This window comes from Nyctereutes procyonoides, unplaced genomic scaffold, assembly GCF_905146905.1.
Source record: "Nyctereutes procyonoides isolate TBG_1078 unplaced genomic scaffold, NYPRO_anot_genome, whole genome shotgun sequence".
NCBI lineage: Eukaryota > Metazoa > Chordata > Mammalia > Carnivora > Canidae > Nyctereutes > Nyctereutes procyonoides.
The window spans coordinates 10699456-10717241 of record NW_026575034.1 but is presented as its reverse complement, the minus strand read 5'-3'; the positions used below and the strand labels follow the sequence as shown (position 1 = coordinate 10717241).

Sequence of the window (17786 nt, the reverse complement as noted above, 5' to 3'; positions counted from 1 at the left end):
AAAAAAAGATTTGTTTTTCTAACTTGTTTCCATAATTAATGCCAGCATTTTCTTTTCATGGCATCTGAATTTAGCTCTCCTGGATTCAGACAGTTTGATTAAAACAATTACATACGAGTATGTTTAACAACCATTTTTTGCTTTTTTAGAGTAATTGGGAAATACTGGGTCAGTGTGTAATTTATGACATACAAATAGAAAGATTTTTTTTTCAAATAGAAAGATTTAATTATAGACACTGTTGTTTGTTCTTTTTTATAGAACTGTTTGACTGCAAAATTCGCTGTTATCTATGGTAGAATGTGCCTGCCCGTCAATGGAAGGGTCCGTGTAGAGGCTGGGATTTTCAGAAAGGTTTTCTGAACTGAGGAATAGCCTGGTTCCTCCTAGCTTTGAGCCCCTATGAATCTCAAAAGGTCTCAGATTTCCTGGGCTCTTTCCATCATTCTCACATGATGACATTCCTGAGGAAACGACTCTGTTTTCTCAGTAAAAAAAAACCACTGGGGATGGGCAGCGTTGTCTTGTACAGCTGCACAGGCTGTGCACTACACAACTGCGGGGGGCAGCATTCACGCGGACTGTATACTAAGATAACTGGAGTTTGGACCCTGAGAGGGTCCCCAGCCTACGCCATAACCTTCTCCTCTCAATCACTTTTCTGTACAGTTTCTGATCCTGGCTCCCAGAGGACTGATCAGTGTTAATTCTGAGGAACATTTCTGTCCAGAAGTATGAGGTGGCTTTGGGATTTAGTCACAACTTCCTAGTGTTCCACTGACTTCACGGGAATTTCTGAGTATAGCATATTCTACTAGTTGTCCCCCAGTATCCATTTTCCTTTTCGAAAGAATTTCCAGGGGGACATATATGGTTGTCAAGAATAAAGACCGCACTTTCTAGCCTCTCTAGGTATAGCCTGTGGCCAATTTCTCATCAATGGGATGGGAGAGGATATGTGCAACTTCTGCGTTGTGATTTTAAAACAAGGCAGCATTCCCTCCTACTGCCCCACCTTTATTCTTTTGCTGTTTTAAGTGTAGGCCCAACAATGACAATGTCAATAGTCATTTTAAACTGTAAGACAAAAGTCACATGAGAGCAGCATTCCAGAAGGAACCAAGGTCTCTGATGAGTGTGCTGCTGCCCTACTAGCCCTGACTTGGTGTGAAAAACAAACTTTTATCCTATTTAAACCACTGTCACACTGGGTCTCCTCATCCCAGCAGCAGAACCAAATTCTAAAGAAAACACTAGGGCTTAGACAACTCTTATCACCACCTTGCTTAAAAAAGTGCCCCGAGTCTTTCCTGATTTTGATCATCCTTTCAACCCACTCTGAGAAGGAAGCTATCAGGAACAGAAGCAAGGACCTAGACCCAAGGGACTTACTGGGCCTAGTAAGTCTCCATTGTTATGACCCAAGATTTAGGAGCTCAGATAGATACTAGAGGCAATCTAGTCCTGGTATGTCAAACTCGTTTTTTTGTTTGTTTGTTTTGTTTTTGTTTTTGTTTTTGTTTTTGTTTTCACCCAAAGAAGACTGGTGGCAGGCTCTTGGAACAGAATCTGGAGAAGGATTGAGTCTGCATGTGCATGCATTCAACAGGAAAGAGTGAGGTGACCCAATAGTGATGTCTGTCCCATTCAAGGCCGAGCAGGTGACATTGCAGACCTAGTGCAAAGCAGAACGAGGGCTGGAACTCCTACACTCTCCGAGTCCAGCCCAAGGCACTTTCCACTCTCCTAGGCTGCTTAGTCAATAGTTATTGTTTCAAAGCACTGCTAAAGGGCAACAAAAAAATAAAGGCACAGCAGATTTATTCTTGCAAATGAATAATGACTTTTCCTAGAGTCATCCACAAGGATGAATAATGTGGTTTTTATTGCAAAGTAAAAACATAATTAGCCAAGTACCTGTATTGCTCCTCTCAAGTTAATTCCAGTTTCAATGGCAACGTAGTAAGATGCTTGCAGAAACGTCCTTTGTAGTAGGAGGGCAAGGAAGAGAAGCACAGCTAGGACGTAGGCATTAGCAAGGAACTCTTGGGACGAGACAAAGTAAACCCCGAGAAACTGCGTCTGTTGGAAAGAGAATTCAGAAGTGGCTGTCATTGCCAGAAAAATAGCCGCCACCAGTACCTGTTACTGTGCCACGATGGCCATTATTATAGGACCCTCCATGCTTGCCAAGCCTGTCAGCTGTGTCTAAGGGCAATATAAGGCTGATAAATCCAACTAAACATTCTTCTAGCCACAGGGAGGGTGGCCTATACCCTCTTCATCATCCTACTTAGGGGAACAGAGTGTGGTCCAGTTCTAACCTCATGCCCATAAATATGACTTCCAGCTCAAATAGACCCCACCAGACTCAGGGGAGCTCACTCTGAAAGGAACGAAAACAAATATAGTGAATCACAGAGCAGCCCAAACCAGAATTGCTTGAACAGATTCCACAATGTGTGTTCTGTGCTACAGAAAAACCCAGAATGAGCTAAGGTCTTGTCCTACATTCACCAACAGCCTGCCTTGTAGAAATTTCTGGAGAGGAAAGACCAATAGAAAAACTGTAGTGCTCCCAGGTGAGATGGAAACTCATCACCTATGATAGACTGAGAAGATTTCGGAAGCCCCCCAGCCTTGTGGGCTCCGGGGTCCTCCTGTTAAACTGAAGGTCCTCTTGCAACACCTCCAGCAAGATCTCCGATGATAAGCACTGGGGAAAAAAAAACCAACCATTTTGACTCTGTTGCTAAAGATACCAGAAAACAACAGCACGTCTGTTTCCAAATTCAGCATCAACAGCTCCTAGGAAAACTTTGATCCTGATTAAGTACTTTGCTCCCCAGCAGAACCACATCAATATTTCCATGAAGACAGCACTCTCCCCTTCCTGAGACCCTGCCCTGAACTCTGAAAGCTATTTGCAGGATGTGGGAGCTGCTGTAGGGTGAAGGGTGGTGGGAACAAAGTGATGAGAAGGAGCCTGAGGGCATGTCTATGGCCAGGATCAGGCCCAAGGGATCAGAACTCTAAGAGGAGTCTTTTTCCCTAGAGTCAGAAATTCCTAGATCCTGGATACAGGGCCTCCTGACAGTAGAAAAGATCTTGCCTCTTGGTCCAACTGGGCCTTCTAAACCAGCCCTCACTGCTTCATGGAACTTAACAACCATCTCTCCTTGGCTCCGTGGGACAGGAGTCTTTTCTTTTTGGGGACAGCAGGAAGCAGGCACAGAGAGACTATTAAGGTCTGATAGAGAAAGGCCCTACCAAGGCCTGAAGCCCCTGACTTGGCCTCATTGGTCAAAGTACCAGAGGGGAAGGCAGAGGGAGAAGCCTGGGAGGGTCCTGGAAGCAGGAAATGGACCTTAAAATTAGGCTGTGGGGGTTGAGATCTGACCTGGCAGGGACGCAAGGGGCAGAGCGCAATATTTATCAGGTGCAGAGCTCCATCTTCATGATACACCAATGAGAAGAGTACCATTATGGGCCTAATTTTATGCACGAGGAAATGGAGTTCAGCACGGTTACCTGACTGGCTCGAGGTCACATGCTGATAAGGCAAAACATGTGAACATGAACCTGCGTGATGCCCAAAACACTATCCTAGATCCACTAGCTAAGTCTACCTGGCTTTGACCTCCAGTCTTCTATCATCAGCTACAAGCTTGTGGGGGTCAGAAACATGGCCACGCGGTTGGTTCTGGGTCAAAGACGAAGGCATGCAGGCTTGGGGAAACCTGGTCCTATTGAACACACTTTGGAATTCTTCGGTTCTACATCTTCCACAGAGACCCAGCTCTGGAGCATGGGGTCCATTACATTAAAGCAACGAAACAAATCACCGGAACTTACCCCAAAGGAAATAATTTAACATCAGGAACTAAAGGTGTTCTATCTCTGGGTTACAGCTGGGGGAGAGGCATAAAGCCATGGAAATGCGCAACCATAGGCAATAGTTAGGTAAATTATTTTTTTTAAGATTTTATTTATTCATGAGAGACAGAGAGGCAGAGACACAGACAGAGGGAGAAGCAGGCTCCATGCAGGGAGCCCGATGCTGGACTTGATCCCGGGGCCCCAGGATCACACCCTGCCAATGGCAGTGCAAACTGCTGAGCCACCTGGGCTTCCCCAGTTGGGTAAATTATGATGCTCATGGGAACACTACACACCAAGAACTCTCATCACCACAAAAGCTCTTTTTTCCCCCCACAAAAGCTCTTGAGCAGCATGGAATGTGCTGTGCCACAAGCCACAAGGATCAGAAAACACACGGCTAGAGAATGAGCACTAGAAAAATCAACTGATCACATATATTGGTTAGAATATGGGTGGTATTTGTTAAATACATTCATTATTTATACATTTGTGACGAAGCAACCAATTCCTTTCTTGCAGCTTTAAAGGCAAAACCTTGACCACTTCCCCCAAAAGCACACACACTGTTGGGTCAGAAACTGTATTTCTTTGGATCAAGAATTTTGTGACATCTTAAAATGAAAATCTCCCTGCAGATATAAGTCATTAGGACATTATTTGATCTCTCTTCAAAGAGACACCTTAAAAGAGATGGAGCCCAGAATAGCCAAGTTTTTATTAAGAAGTGGGTATTAGACTAGTCAAAGAGACCCGGCGTACTGCCCAAGGAAGGTGGGCCCTGGGAAGCTTTAAATGGGTGTGAGGGCAAAGACATTGCCCAAAGCCTTGAAGGCTGGAGAGAAAAGGCCAAGGACCTACAATGTGACATCTGGTGCAAGTTTAATGCTTCGGAAGATCAGATGCCCTAGCCTCACATTTCCACAAGCTCTCAGGGGATAAACTGTGTTTGTTTCCAGGGGCTTCCCCAGTAGTGCTCAATACATATTTTAAATTAATCAATGCATATGACCTTCCTCCCCCATCTGCTTTCTAAAGAAGTTATACATTTCCCCATTTTGCAGTTGAACTGGTTCATTGTACAGGTAGGACACCAGAACCTAGTACTCTTGACTACAGTTCTGACCTCCATTGCTCCTACTTGGCCAGAGGCATGACTGGAAAGGCCACCTTCCCTTATTCTCTTGAGCTTAATGGACAGGGATCATGGGCTTTTGCTTCTTATTTGGGTAGGAGCCAGAAAGTCAATTGTCCATAGGTCCCAGCCCTAGAAGTCCTTGGGTAAAAACAATGACAACCATCTTTGACCACTCATGGATCAATGTTCCCATCCATCCATTAAAGCCTGGACTTAGAGGTTAGCCATAGCTGAGTTTGAGTCCTGACTCATTATATATTGGCCACTGTGTCCTTATTGTAAGTGCCTCGATCTCCCTGAGCCTCAGTTTCCTCACTGAAAAATGAGGCCAGAGAGTTGGTGTAAGAATTCAGTGTAACAATGCAGGTAAAAATATCTTGTAAGTACAAGCACTTAGTAGGTGGTGACTTCTTTATGATTCCCCGAAGAATCATTTCTCCTGTGACCCCTGAATGTCAGGCATGGATCTGGGTGTGGGGCACCAGGAGGTCAGGCAATGTACTTCCTGTCTCAGGGGACTCGGGGTCGAGTCGGGAAAGATACAAGGGGTGTTTGATGATGCAAGCCCGGGATGTTATGGGAGCACAGAAGAGGGGCATCTAATCCAACCAGAAGGAGTCTTCCTGCAAGAGGTGGCATCTGAGCTGAGTCTTGGGAGCCTGAGAGAAGCTAGTGAGATGAGGGGAGGCACGCCAGGCCACAGCGGCCGCATGGACACTGTCATGAAGAGACCCACCCACACACTGACATCACAGAGCCACAGAACCACATATGAATGTACACAGTCACCCACAGTGATAGCTACAAATACGTGTACCCTAATTGAGACACAGATGCTCATAGAAAAAAAGATAAACCAAGAGACACAGGACAAATCGAAGGACATACATACTGATTTATAAACAGTTCCCAGGAGAATTCATTCAGAAACAAACACATACACACTTAAAGACCTACACCTGTTTCCCCTCTGAGGGTAGAGGCTGTTGGAAGCTTTGGCCCTCAGACCAAAGTCAGACTGCTTTTTCTCTGCTCAGCTGACAGTCTAGAACAGTGCTGGCAGGTCTCAGATGCTGGCAGTTCTTAATGGATCCAGTTCCCTTGTCCTGCAGCCAGATCAGTGGCATCCACGGCAGGTGACAGATTGTGGGTAGGGGTGAGGTGGGAGAGGGGGCTGGAAAGAGAGAGAGAAGTCATGGGCTGCACACAGCCCGGGTCCCAGCTTTCCTTAGGGAGTGGCAGAGGGGACAGGAGTCGGGGAATTAAAGAAGAAATAACGTTTGTCCTCACGGACGCCAAGGGCAGTGTGATTCTTGCCAACTGTGAGTGTCCTGGAAAGGGAAGAGAGGACAGGGCGGCCACTGACCATGAAGTCAATGCTGTGCAGGCTGGGACAGCAGAGATGGAGGCTGAGCGGAAAGAAAGGTTTTCTCATGGAGAGGGCTGTTCCTGCTGCAACATGTAGCTGAGGGTGGGGGCAGGGGGGCTTCCTCATGGGTTCATAGAGACCAGAACAGGCCCTCTCTCTAGGTGACAGCTGCTGGGAGGCGAGGGATGGACTAAATGACCTCAGTAAATGACCCCCTTGCCCCATTTTCTGGAGCCAGAAACCCAAATGAGAATTAAGCCATATCCCAGGCAACCACACGATTGAGCATTCTTTGTTGCTGACACTGGAGCCTTATATTTACTTTCACCTCTCATTTCAATGTCTCTAATTTGCTGATTGCATTTGGGCCACAGGAAACAAATATGAAATCTGATAAGGCCTGCTGCCACTGAGGCAGAGCCATCTGTCTCAGGGATTTATGTCCTGACAAGGAACCAGGACAAGAGCATTCCAACGAGAGCGCTGTAGATCCCAGGGTTGGTGTATAAATAGAGAAAAGAGAACGTTCAGGTGAACTAGAATTCTAAGTGTTGCTCCCGGTACCTCTTGGGCACATCCTCCTCGGTGCTCTCTGTAGGAGAACCCCACCAGAGTTCTGGGAAACACAGGAAGAAGACGATGGTGTGAACAAGCTGAGAAGGGCTCTGGCCAGCGTCGCTTCCCACCTGATAGTAACAGCGGGCTCTTGCTGCTGTAGGATTATCAATGTAGAATATTCTGGAGTCATCTATGGTCAGACTAGAACTGAAGGTAACACTCTTGTAGACAAGAGAAGCTGCCCTTTCCTTTCTCTTTTTGGGCCAAATACAGTTCAGAGGCTTAAAAAGCCAGAGAAAGCCTTAAAAGCAGTCAAGGTCTAAATAAGCCAGAAGAGTCCTCACCTTCTCGTTGAACTAGAAATCTGCCCATCTTAGCTTGGCCAACTCACGCTCGCATGTCAAGGCCCCATGCAAATCCTTGTTCCTTTAGGAAGCTGTCCATGACCACTGGCTGAGCTAGTCTCTCTCTTCCCACAGTTGCCCGTATATACTCCCTCGTAGTGGCATTTAACACACAGTAGAAACATCTTTTATTTAGATTTCTCTCCTCCATTAGATTTCACAATCCTTGGAGCCAGAGGTGACCGCTTGATAACAGTAAGTGACTTTAGCATCATGTTGTAAGTGCCCCACGCTCTGAAGTGAGAGAGACTTGGATTCAGATTCTGACTCTGTCACAAAGTGGCTGAGAAACCCTAGGGGAAAGCTACTCAGCTTCTCTGCACCTCAAGCCCCTCACCTGTAAAATGGGGATAAAATACCTACCTTGTAAATTGTATGGTATGTGAATTATATCCCAATAAAGCTATTACCAAAAAAATAAAATAAAACTTAAAAAGTACTTACTCTAAAAGGTTGTGTGAGGCATGGATAACTCCCACTAGCAGCCAGACATGGGCTAAGTGGTCAGTGTGTGGTTGTTATTATAGTTAATAGTCCTCATCATAACTCGGTATTCCCACAGCTCAACCCAGGCCTGGCACACAGTAGGGTTCAATAAATGTTTGCTGAATAAAGCAGACAAACAGACTTGGAGTGTCTCGTAATGCTGACCAGAAGTGCTCAGCTGATTAATTATATCTCTGGAAAAAATTAATATAAACCCCCCAAGGATTAAATGCTCTCTGTGATCTTAGAGCCAATGAGAGGAATGGCATTACACAAGGGAGTGTCATAAAATCTTAACGAAGATCCCTAATTAGCAATTCTCAGCAGCATTTTTGGACTGTTTGTGGTTAAAAGTTTATAACGATATTCCTGCTGGGAAAATAAAACTCTGAATCTTGTTAGAGGTGAAACATTTTCCATTTTTGACCATCTAAACCTAAGTGGCAGCGAAGAAGCAGATAAAGGAATAAGTACCCCACCCCCATCCCCAGAGTGGATGCTATTGCCCCAAGCAGGGAAAATAAACCCCCAGAAAGATTTCCTGCCTCTTTTGTCCAACCAATTTCAGTCTGTAGCAGCTTTAAAGCTGCAAAGGCCATTTGATATCAGGTGGTCCAATGAGTTTCAAGTATTTTTAATACATGGAATCCTTTGGTAAAAGAATTTTTAATGGGAAAGTCTAACATATTCATAAATCTGGGGGAGCTTTGAGTGAAATCTGGACTTGGGGGGAGAAACCCATGGAGGTTCCCCTCCACCCCTCACCCCCAACAGCAGCCTCTAAGATGCACCTGTAGAACCTCGGATGCCAAAATAGAGAAGTAAAGAAGAGAGAACATAAAAAGTTATTTAGAGTCTATTAGGATGATGTAAACTAAAGCCAACATATCCAACAAATCATAGAAGCCCTAGATGCTGGGTAAACATAAGCACTTCCTATAATTTCTGAATGGGGAGGGGTGTTGTGGCAGTGATGGCACGATGAAGACAGCAGGGCACCATAAATCTTCCTGGGGCACCAGCTTGCCTCCTGTTAACTGGATGCAGAGCATCTTCTAGAGGGAGATATTGCCAAGGGCTTTGTGTGTGGTGGGGGAGCTGGCCCAGTGCAGCCAAAGCGCACACACATTGGCCTCTGCACATTCTCATCTACAAGGGAAAACCTTCCAAAGGGTGCTCTGTTCTGCCCGTGGGGTGCCTACCTTGGGCTGGAAGACCCGGTTCTCCTTCCCAAGGTGGTCCACAATCCCGAAGATGCACAGTGGCCCAGCGAAGCCCAGCAGATCGGCCAAGATGCGGAAAGTGCTGCTGAGGACCAGGCGTCTCCCGAAGGCCTGGCAAAGTGCCTGCCAGATGGCCCGGGCCCCCTGTGTGCTCTGCGAGTCCTTCTGCTGCCCAGAGAGAACCCATGGCCAGGTCAGAAGGGCCGAGGGCCTGTTCATGGCAGGGTCCGCCCTCCCAGGAAGGCCCTGGCTCCTGCTTTCTGGGGAAACTCAATGGCCACATTTGCTGCAAACAGGTAAACTCCAGGAAGAAATCACTGAATCACCAAGTGCACAGTTAGGTAGGCCCTATTAACACCAGCATGGTCCAGATGGAGAAACTGAGGCCAGGTGATTGACCGAGGTCACACAGCGGGTCAGGGACTATGTGATGAGCACAGCACCGTAACGAGGAAGTGGCATGTGTCAAGGTCATTCATCACCACCCACCATTGCACCTGCTTCAGTGTCTCCCCGCTGTGCTAGGGCAGAGGCAGTGAAGGAACATGGGCCTGGGAGTTGGGAGACTGCTTCTGCCACCTACCAGTGGCCCCGCTCTGGCCAGGTCACGGCTTTTCTCTGGGCAGTGAGATTGGGAGACTCCTGCCTGGCTCAGCTTATAGGGTTCTTGGAAGTATCAGGCCACTAAATCCCTCCTTTAAAATGGGTGAAAATATTCCCACCTTTACAGTCACTGAACTCTAGAAGGAAGAACCTAGGACATGAGGGAATTCAGTGGAGTTACTTCCTTTCTCAGGGTCTCAGTTTCCCCATCCAGACGATGAGTGTGTTAGATGACCTAAACCCATGGGCTATTCTAGCTGTGACTGTCCTGTGAATCTTTGCTTCTGGACTTGCCTCCAGTTCACTGTGTGACCTAGGGCAAGCCTCTTTCCCTCAGTGGGCCCTACCAGGGGTTTGACCCGATGCCTTCGGAGGTCCCCGTCTGAGACTTTAAACTGAAGGGAGGGGAGTGGATGGTGTGGCAGGGCCCCCACTGACCGCTTGGGTGTCAAAGGCCTCACAGAGCCGCTGGTAGTTGGTGAGAGCCCTCATGGCAATGGGTAGCTTCCCAATGGCTCGGAGATCAATGGGCTTCTTGTGAGCAGTCTTGATGAAAGCATTCATCCACCAGTAGGTGCCTTTCGACAGCAGGTTCACAAAGGGCTGCAGGAAGCGCACCCCCAAGTCCTGTAGGTCCTCAGGGGGCTTCACCTCCCTTGGTGACTTGAAGAAGATATATCTCTGTGGGACACATGGATCACTGGGGATAGGTAAATGCGACTTCTCACCCCTCTCCATTTTGCCCCAGAAAAGATCAGGGGTTGTGACATCCCATCCTTGACCTCTAACATATGGGGTCATATCTTGCCTATTCCCAGGAAAAGGATCACTCCAACACCTCTTGGCAACCAGTGCTGGGCCTTCCTGAAATGTAATGCTTCATTGAGGTTTACTCTGAATCCCTTTGGCTGGGTTGGGTTGGGTTTAGGTTGGACTGGGGAAGAGCAGAAATCTCCCATATACCATCCCATATACCACAGATCTGAGGACATTACCATGTTTCATGTAGTGTTATTGGAACATGGAGCCTTGCAAACCTTAGCTCAAACCCTGTCTCTTCCACTTACTAGAAAGGTGTCTTTAGACAAGGTCTCCTCTAAAATGTTTCCTTGTCTAAAAGGTGGGTGGTACTTGCATTCCCGCGGGGGGCTGTGAGGGTCAGTTGAGGCAGGCAATGTTGTAGGGCCTCTGTACCCTGCACATCACCAACTAAAACAGAGGTGTCAGAGAAATGCAAATTCAAGGAGCACTTCACACTCATTGCCCAAGTGGAGCTGGCCCCATTGCTCGTTGGAGGCAGGGAGAGGGTTTTCTATATTCATTGCTGGTAGATTATATTGCTTCTTTCTGGAAGGCGATCTGCAACACTGATTGAAATTTAAAATACACAGACCCTTTGAACTAGCAACTCCACTCCTTGGACTCTCTCCCACAGAAATAAAAGCAGCAATACATAAAGATATTAAGTCTGTTTAATACACCATTATTTGTGAAGGCAGAAACTTGGCAGTGAAGTGAATGCCCATTGACTGGGTAATGGTTGAATAAATTATTGCTCATCCACATGATGGAATACTATGCAGCCATTAAGAAAACTAAATTAGCCATACCAGACTTAGAGGCAGTCCTAAGAGATATCTGTTGGGTGAGAAAAGCAAGACCTAGAAAACTGTGTATAATATGATCCTATTTTTATAAAATGAATATTGAGAGGAAAAATCTTTACTCTCATAGGTGATGAGAAAAAAGCACCTTAAATAGATACAAGTAGATGGTATAGTAATAAAAACCAAGAGTGGAAGGACACATATGAGGTTGTTAATCTGGGTTATCCGGGGAAGGGAAAGGCCCGAGGAATATAGGGTAGGGAGAGAGGAGAGAGGGGAAAGGGGTAAGCAAAAATTATAATGAAACACGATAAAAGCCATGTATGCGGCCACGTTTAGTCATTCTGGTATATGTGTAACCATATGAACACATTAAAATAACTCTTCTCCCCCCAAATAACAGCAGCAACAGAGCTCAGAGAAGCCAGTACTCCAAGCTCTTTTCCCTCTCTATGGTTTTATACCCAGAATCCTTCAACCTTGGCTAATGCATCCTATCACTTCCATTCCCTCTGGGAGCATGAGGTAGAGGGCAGCTGGGCCAGATGGAACGTTCCTCTCGAACCTCTCCCACTGGTCTCAGCTCCCCTTTGGGGGCCGCTAAAAGAGGCTGCCTCCTTCCAGGGCTTGTCTAAGCAGCGAGGTGGGGGCCCACACCCAGGGGCAGGACATTGATCAGGAGGAGACCCACGCCGGCCCAGGTGTGTCCTGAGGGGGGTGCTGGGGTGGCCCGGGAGTGGCCTGCTTACCCTCACCATGATGACATTGACCTCCACCAGGAGCAGCATCCCGTAGAGGATCACCAGCAGCCCCGTGAGGCAGAAGCGCAGCTGTGAGAAGCTGATGGAGTGGTCATAGAACTTGACGAACTTGATGGTCTTGGTGATGAAAGCCAGGGTCCAGTAGACTAGCAGGGCTGCAGGCGAGAGGGTGTGTGTGTGTGTGTGTGTGTGTGTGTGTGGTGCACGTATGCACTCACGTGTGTGCGAGAGTGTGGGAGAGAAGGAGAGAAAAGAAGCAGGCAGGAGGAGGTGTGTGAGTGAACACCAACGTCATGGGTATGGATGCCCGTTTCTGAGCAAAGGGCTGTGTGTGTGAATCTGTAAGTGTGTCATGTTGAGGGGGTGTGCATACATTCACACGTTCATGGTAGGTATGTTCAAAACATTAATGATCTTGTAAGTCAAGCTGGTCAGCCAAGTTTTCCTTTACGGTAATTAATATATCATTTTTTCAGTTTAACGAAGTTGTAGGCACTGTACCGAGTGAGCGCTCTGAGTATTATCTCCCCTTATTCCCTACAATCACCCTTGTGAGGGAGGAACTGCCACCACCCCAGGACGTAGGAAGCCAGGCCCAGGTAACTAACTGATCAAGTCAGGTGGCAGAACTGGAGCCCATGCTGGGAGGCTTTATTCTATAATGGTTTGCTCGTGGGATTTCCAAGCTGGAAAGATCTATTTTTTTTAAAAAAAGATTTTATTTATTTATGTGAGAGAGAGAGGGTGAGAGTGAGAGCAAGGATGAGCAGAGGGGAGGGGCAGAGGGAGAAGCAGAAGCAGACTCCCCACTGAGCAGGGAGCCCGATGTGGGACTCGATCCCAGGACCCTGAGATCATGACCTGAACTGAAGGCAGGTGCTTCACCTGCTGAGCCACCCAGGTGCCCCCGAGCTGGGGAGGTCTTAAAGGTTCTTCAATCTGCTCTTTCATTTTACAGATGAGGAAAGTGGAGCCCCACGGAGGATATGGCCTGCCTACGCTCGCCACGAGCTTGAGTGCGGCCAGTGCAGAGCCTGCAGCGGCACGGCCCTCACGGAGCCTGGGGGGCTGCGGATCTGAACAAGTAAGTGACAGTTCTGAGAGACAGTGTGCACGGTGGTTAGGGCAGGGCCCAGCAGCCGGATATCCCTGGGCTCAGATCCTGTACTTCAACAGCCATGTGACTGGGGGTAAAGTCCTCAGTCTCTTCACCCGGAAAATGGGGATAATGATAGCACTTCCTCAAAGGTTGTTGTGAGCACTGCATGGAAAAATTTAGCACGGTGGGCCTGGCACGCAGTGGGTGCTCTTGGGACGTCAGCTGTTAATCCTGTTATCATCTCCAGATTTCAGACCTGGGCCCGTAAGCATCAGAAGCTAAGAGTAGATTCTAATCTCTAAATTCTCATCACTACCACCGGCCAATAAACCACTATCAGGGAGCAACAACATCAAGCAGCAATGACTAGTCCTCCTCTAGGAGAAGCTTTAGGTGGGCAGCTCCTTCCCCTTCCCTCCCTAGGGCCAGATGCCCACAAGGGCAGCCTACAGCCCCTAGGGCTCTTCTCTTGTCAGAGCACAGAGAAGGAAACACCCTCCCCTGCCCTCCATCCCTATGTGGGCCTGGTTGCATGAATGCCGGGGTATCTCTTGGAGACCAAAGTGGGGGTCCGGCCCAGCCTAAGTGTGGACTGGGAACGAGGCCAAGATGGTGAACTTGCCCCGGGAGGGATAAATGTCATCTATCTTGGGTCCCTGGGTGAAGGCGTTAGGATAGAGGGCAGAAGCGTCTGCTTTCTGTGCATTGCCCCTCTCTGGCCAGGACTGGGGTGATAATCCCCTCAGCTTGGTCTGGCCCCCACGTCCCAAGGATCCCACAGCTTGGAGTCCATCACCCTGCCTCCACACCTACACTCCCCCAGACCGAAACCAAGCATCAGAACCTCTTTGGCCCCTCGTGATGGTCCCCTACGGGGGCCCAGTCTTGAAAATATGCCTCACAGGGGCCTTACAGATGTGGTTTGATGCTCTTCATAACAACCCTGTGATTAGGCAGGGACTCACTATTCTGTATTCTGTCCAGATGCAGAAACTGAGGCTCCCAGAGCCCGAGAGCCATGTCCAAGGTCACACAGGGACTTAGTGGTGGGCCCAGGACTAAGCTCCAGGGTTCCTTCCCCTGTGCTAGACACAGCAGCCCTCAGCCAAAGTTTAGAGCTTGACCGAGAGGAAAGCAGAAAGGACGGGGTATGACACGGGGGCTGCTAGCGAGTTTCAGGCTCTGAATGCTCCTTAGCCCTGTGTCTTCCCTCCCCTTCTCCACACCCTACCTATTACCATGTTCTGTCTCCTTTACCTCCTAAGTATCTGGGCCAGCTGGGTCACCATCATAAGCCCTGGGGGCCGCCCTCACATCTCCCCTGCTCTCCCTTGAGAGCCTTCTGATGCTTCCCTCACTTGCCCATCTTCAGTCTAGCCTCTGTGAAGCAATAATCTGATCAAAGATGATCTCAGGCACCCATGCTCCTAACAGCATTACTTACAAGAGCCAAAAAGTGCAAGACCTCAAAGGGCCACTGAGGGATGACTGGATAAGCAAAATGTGGCATTTCCATACAGTGGAGTGTTATTCAGCCTTAAAAAAGAAAGGATAGTCTGACACATGCTACAACACGGGTGAACCTGGAGGGTGTTCGATTAAGTTAAATGAGTCAATCACAAAAGGACAAATTCGCCTATGATTCCACTTAGACAAACAAGGTCCCGAGAGTAGTCAAGTTCATAGAGAGAGAGAAGGTAGTTTTTAGGGGTTGAGGTGAGAGAGGAGAACAGGGAGTTATTGTCTGATGGACACAGAGTTTCAGTCTGGGAAGATGAAGTTTTGGAGATGGGTAGTTTGGATGGATGGTGGTGATGGTTGCAAAAAAAATGTGGATGTATTCAATGCCACGGAATCGTGCATTTAGAAGTGGTTCAAGTGGCAAATTTTATGTTATGTATACGTTACACGTACACATATACACACACTCTAACCCTCAGTGCCCATGAGAAAGATCAATGCTTGTGGTGTGGCCTCGGGGGCCCCGCCTAGTACGGCCCCCATCTGCCACTCCGGGCTTCAAAGTTCATTTCTCTTCTGCTCTCTGCATTCTAGCCACGGGTTTTCTTCCGGATTTCCTAGCATGCTTCTCCTGCCTCAGGGCCTTTGCACATGCTGTTCCTTCTGCCTCCAACATTCTCCTCTCCCTTCTCTCAGTTAGGTCCCACCTCTCCTTCAGTTCCCAGCTCGAACGTGATGTTTTCACAGAACACTTCCTTGATCTCATCTGGAGCCTCAAGACCAAGGTTATTCTGTGGGCCAAAGTAAGCCACAGTGGGGTTCACCTTTCTGCAGGACTCCAGACCTGTGACCAGACGGGAGTCTTCTCAGAGGGCCAGTTGAGGCTCCCCCAATACCCACGGTCCTCAATCCGTGAGCTCATGGGGTGTAACCACTCTGCTTTTACCTGTTCTAGAATTTCTGGCGCTGCAGAGCAAAACTCTAGCAAGTGGGAATGGAGAGAGTTAGTCCTTGTTCTCTGGAGAAAGAATGGTCTATCTACGGGGGGGGGGGGGTAATTTGTGCTTTAAAGAAAGAACATTGTGTGCTTTCCAGAGAATGAGAAAATGAACTTGCCATATGCCCAGATAGGATGTTTCTAGGGGGCACTGGGCAGCCAGGCCCGGGGGTTACTAAGGGGTTCTCTGTATAAGAGAAGCTGCTTCAGAAGCTTCAGGAGAGGGAGGTTCTCTGAGGTCTGTACTTACCATCTCTCTCTCTCAGCTGGTGCTCCCTAGTCCCCCAGCCACACTCTGATAGGGTCACCCAGGTTGGGGGGGTCATCCGGATGATCCTGATGGAGCCCAGCACTCCCCTTACCCAGGAAGACAGACGTCCCGATTAGCTTGGGAAACACCCTCTGCCCACCCACGACACCGTGTTGTCTCTGGCTTAGCACAGAGCGTTCCAGACTCCAAATGTCAATTAGATGCTATGACTCCTAAAAATCATAGCCTGACTTAATGATACAGTCTGACCACAGCCGCTCAGCCAGATGTACAGCCCTGACCTTAGACAGACCTCCAGATTGATACCTTTGGCCCAAGCCGTCTGATGACCCTTAGACACACAGTCTCAGAGGCAGTTAAGAGCCTGCTTGGGTTCCAGACTCTGGGGATCTAACCCTGATTCTGCCTCTTGACTAGTCGGGCAGACTAGTGTGAGTCACTTAACCTCTGAGCCTCAATTTCCTGTTGTGTAAAAGGGAAGTGATAATGGTATCTACCTCAGAGTGCTGTTGTAAGGATGAAATGAGCTGATATATGTGAAATGTTGGGGAGCATGGCTGACACACGGCAAGCGGTAGATGAATGTTTGCTGTTATTATTTGTAACCTCTCTGAGTTTAGTGTCCACATCTGTAGAAAGGGGACAGCTGTGATACTGATATGGAGATTGTGGAGGTCAAGTGAGACAACGCACGTGAGGAGCTTAGCACCAAGCCCGGTGCACCATACATGCCCAATAAATATCAACATTCATTGCTGTTGTTTCTGCCTGGGACCCCAGCCATACAGTGTCAGAAGGTCTAAGGAGGCACCCCTTCTTGAATCTTTCTAAATGTTCACAAACCACAGGCTCTAGTCCTGGGGTCTAGTCTTTTCTCTCTCCAGGTGACCTCAGCCAGGCTCAAGCTTTTGATGCCATCTACAAGCCCATGACCTCTGAATGTATATCTCCAGTCCTGACCTCCCCCGAATGCCCGACTCGTTTCTCTAACTGCCCATTTGACACTTGAGTGGTTGTCTCAAACACAACATGTCCGAGCCCGCTCCCCCCACCTCCGCCAACTCCCCAAACCCTGATCCATGCTCAGTTATTAATACCATCATTTGCCCAGAGGCTCACACCCAAAGCTTAGGAATCTGCCCTGTTCCTCTCCTGGCCCCTGACTTCATCTCCTACCATTCCTCCTCTTTCCTGGCTTTGTCCATACTGGCCGGTTTGTCAAATTTGTTCCTACCAACAGGCCTTTGGACTTGCTGTTCCAAAGCATGGAAAATTCTTCCCTGAAGCATGTGCATGCTCACTCTTATCATAGATCTTTCCTGACCACCCTATATAGACAGCAACATGGCCATCACTCTTAAACACTTGCCCGGCTTTATTTTCTTCATAGCATCGTTCCTACCTATGTCTTCATTCACTGTCTTCGCTTGCCCATCTCCTCCCACCAGAAGGCAGGGGTTTTTCTTCTCCACTTCTGAACCTCTAGCTCCCCAGAACAGTGCTGGGCACCTAGTAAGTGCTCAGTAAACATTATCTGGACGCATGGATGAAGGTAACTATCCCTCTCCTGCCCCCTCCTGGCCCCTACCTATCAGCAGCTTGGGGAAGTTGGAGGTCTCGATGTTGTGATAGTAGACCACGGAGGTGACAGCAGCCATGAACGCCATCCCGGCTGGCATGTACAGGTGGAGATGGCGGGATTCAGTCACCCTGAGATGGGGAAGAGGGAGAGAGAGACATTGGAGGTAGATGTACCAAGTCCCCCAAAAGAGCAGCTCAGGCTCTATGCTTAGGGCTCAGCACACAGTAGGGCCTCTGGATCATACGCACAGCTCCACACTCCTTATCTTGGCAGCTCTGCCCAGCCCAAACATACCCCAAACATGTCCATTAGTTAGGGGTCCAGGAGGCCACGTGGTGATGCTATGAG

General features: G+C 48.3%; 1 protein-coding gene across 5 annotated transcripts in view; it reads right to left on the bottom strand.

Annotated features, from left to right (window-relative positions):
• The window catches only part of ABCC8 (ATP binding cassette subfamily C member 8), a 76275-nt gene that overhangs the window by 52163 nt on the left and 6326 nt on the right, over nucleotides 1–17786 (bottom strand). For 3 of the 5 annotated variants that reach the window (XM_055318114.1, XM_055318115.1, XM_055318119.1), the window contains exons 3-7: nucleotides 17445–17566; nucleotides 12017–12183; nucleotides 10099–10341; nucleotides 9037–9225; nucleotides 1918–2082 (exon numbers count right to left, since the gene is read on the bottom strand). In XM_055318114.1, the coding sequence (XP_055174089.1) occupies nucleotides 1918–2082; nucleotides 9037–9225; nucleotides 10099–10341; nucleotides 12017–12183; nucleotides 17445–17566 (886 nt within the window). The remainder of the gene's footprint in view (nucleotides 1–1917; nucleotides 2083–9036; nucleotides 9226–10098; nucleotides 10342–12016; nucleotides 12184–17444; nucleotides 17567–17786) is intronic. The other 2 variants (XM_055318116.1, XM_055318118.1) reach the window with 1 other exon arrangement.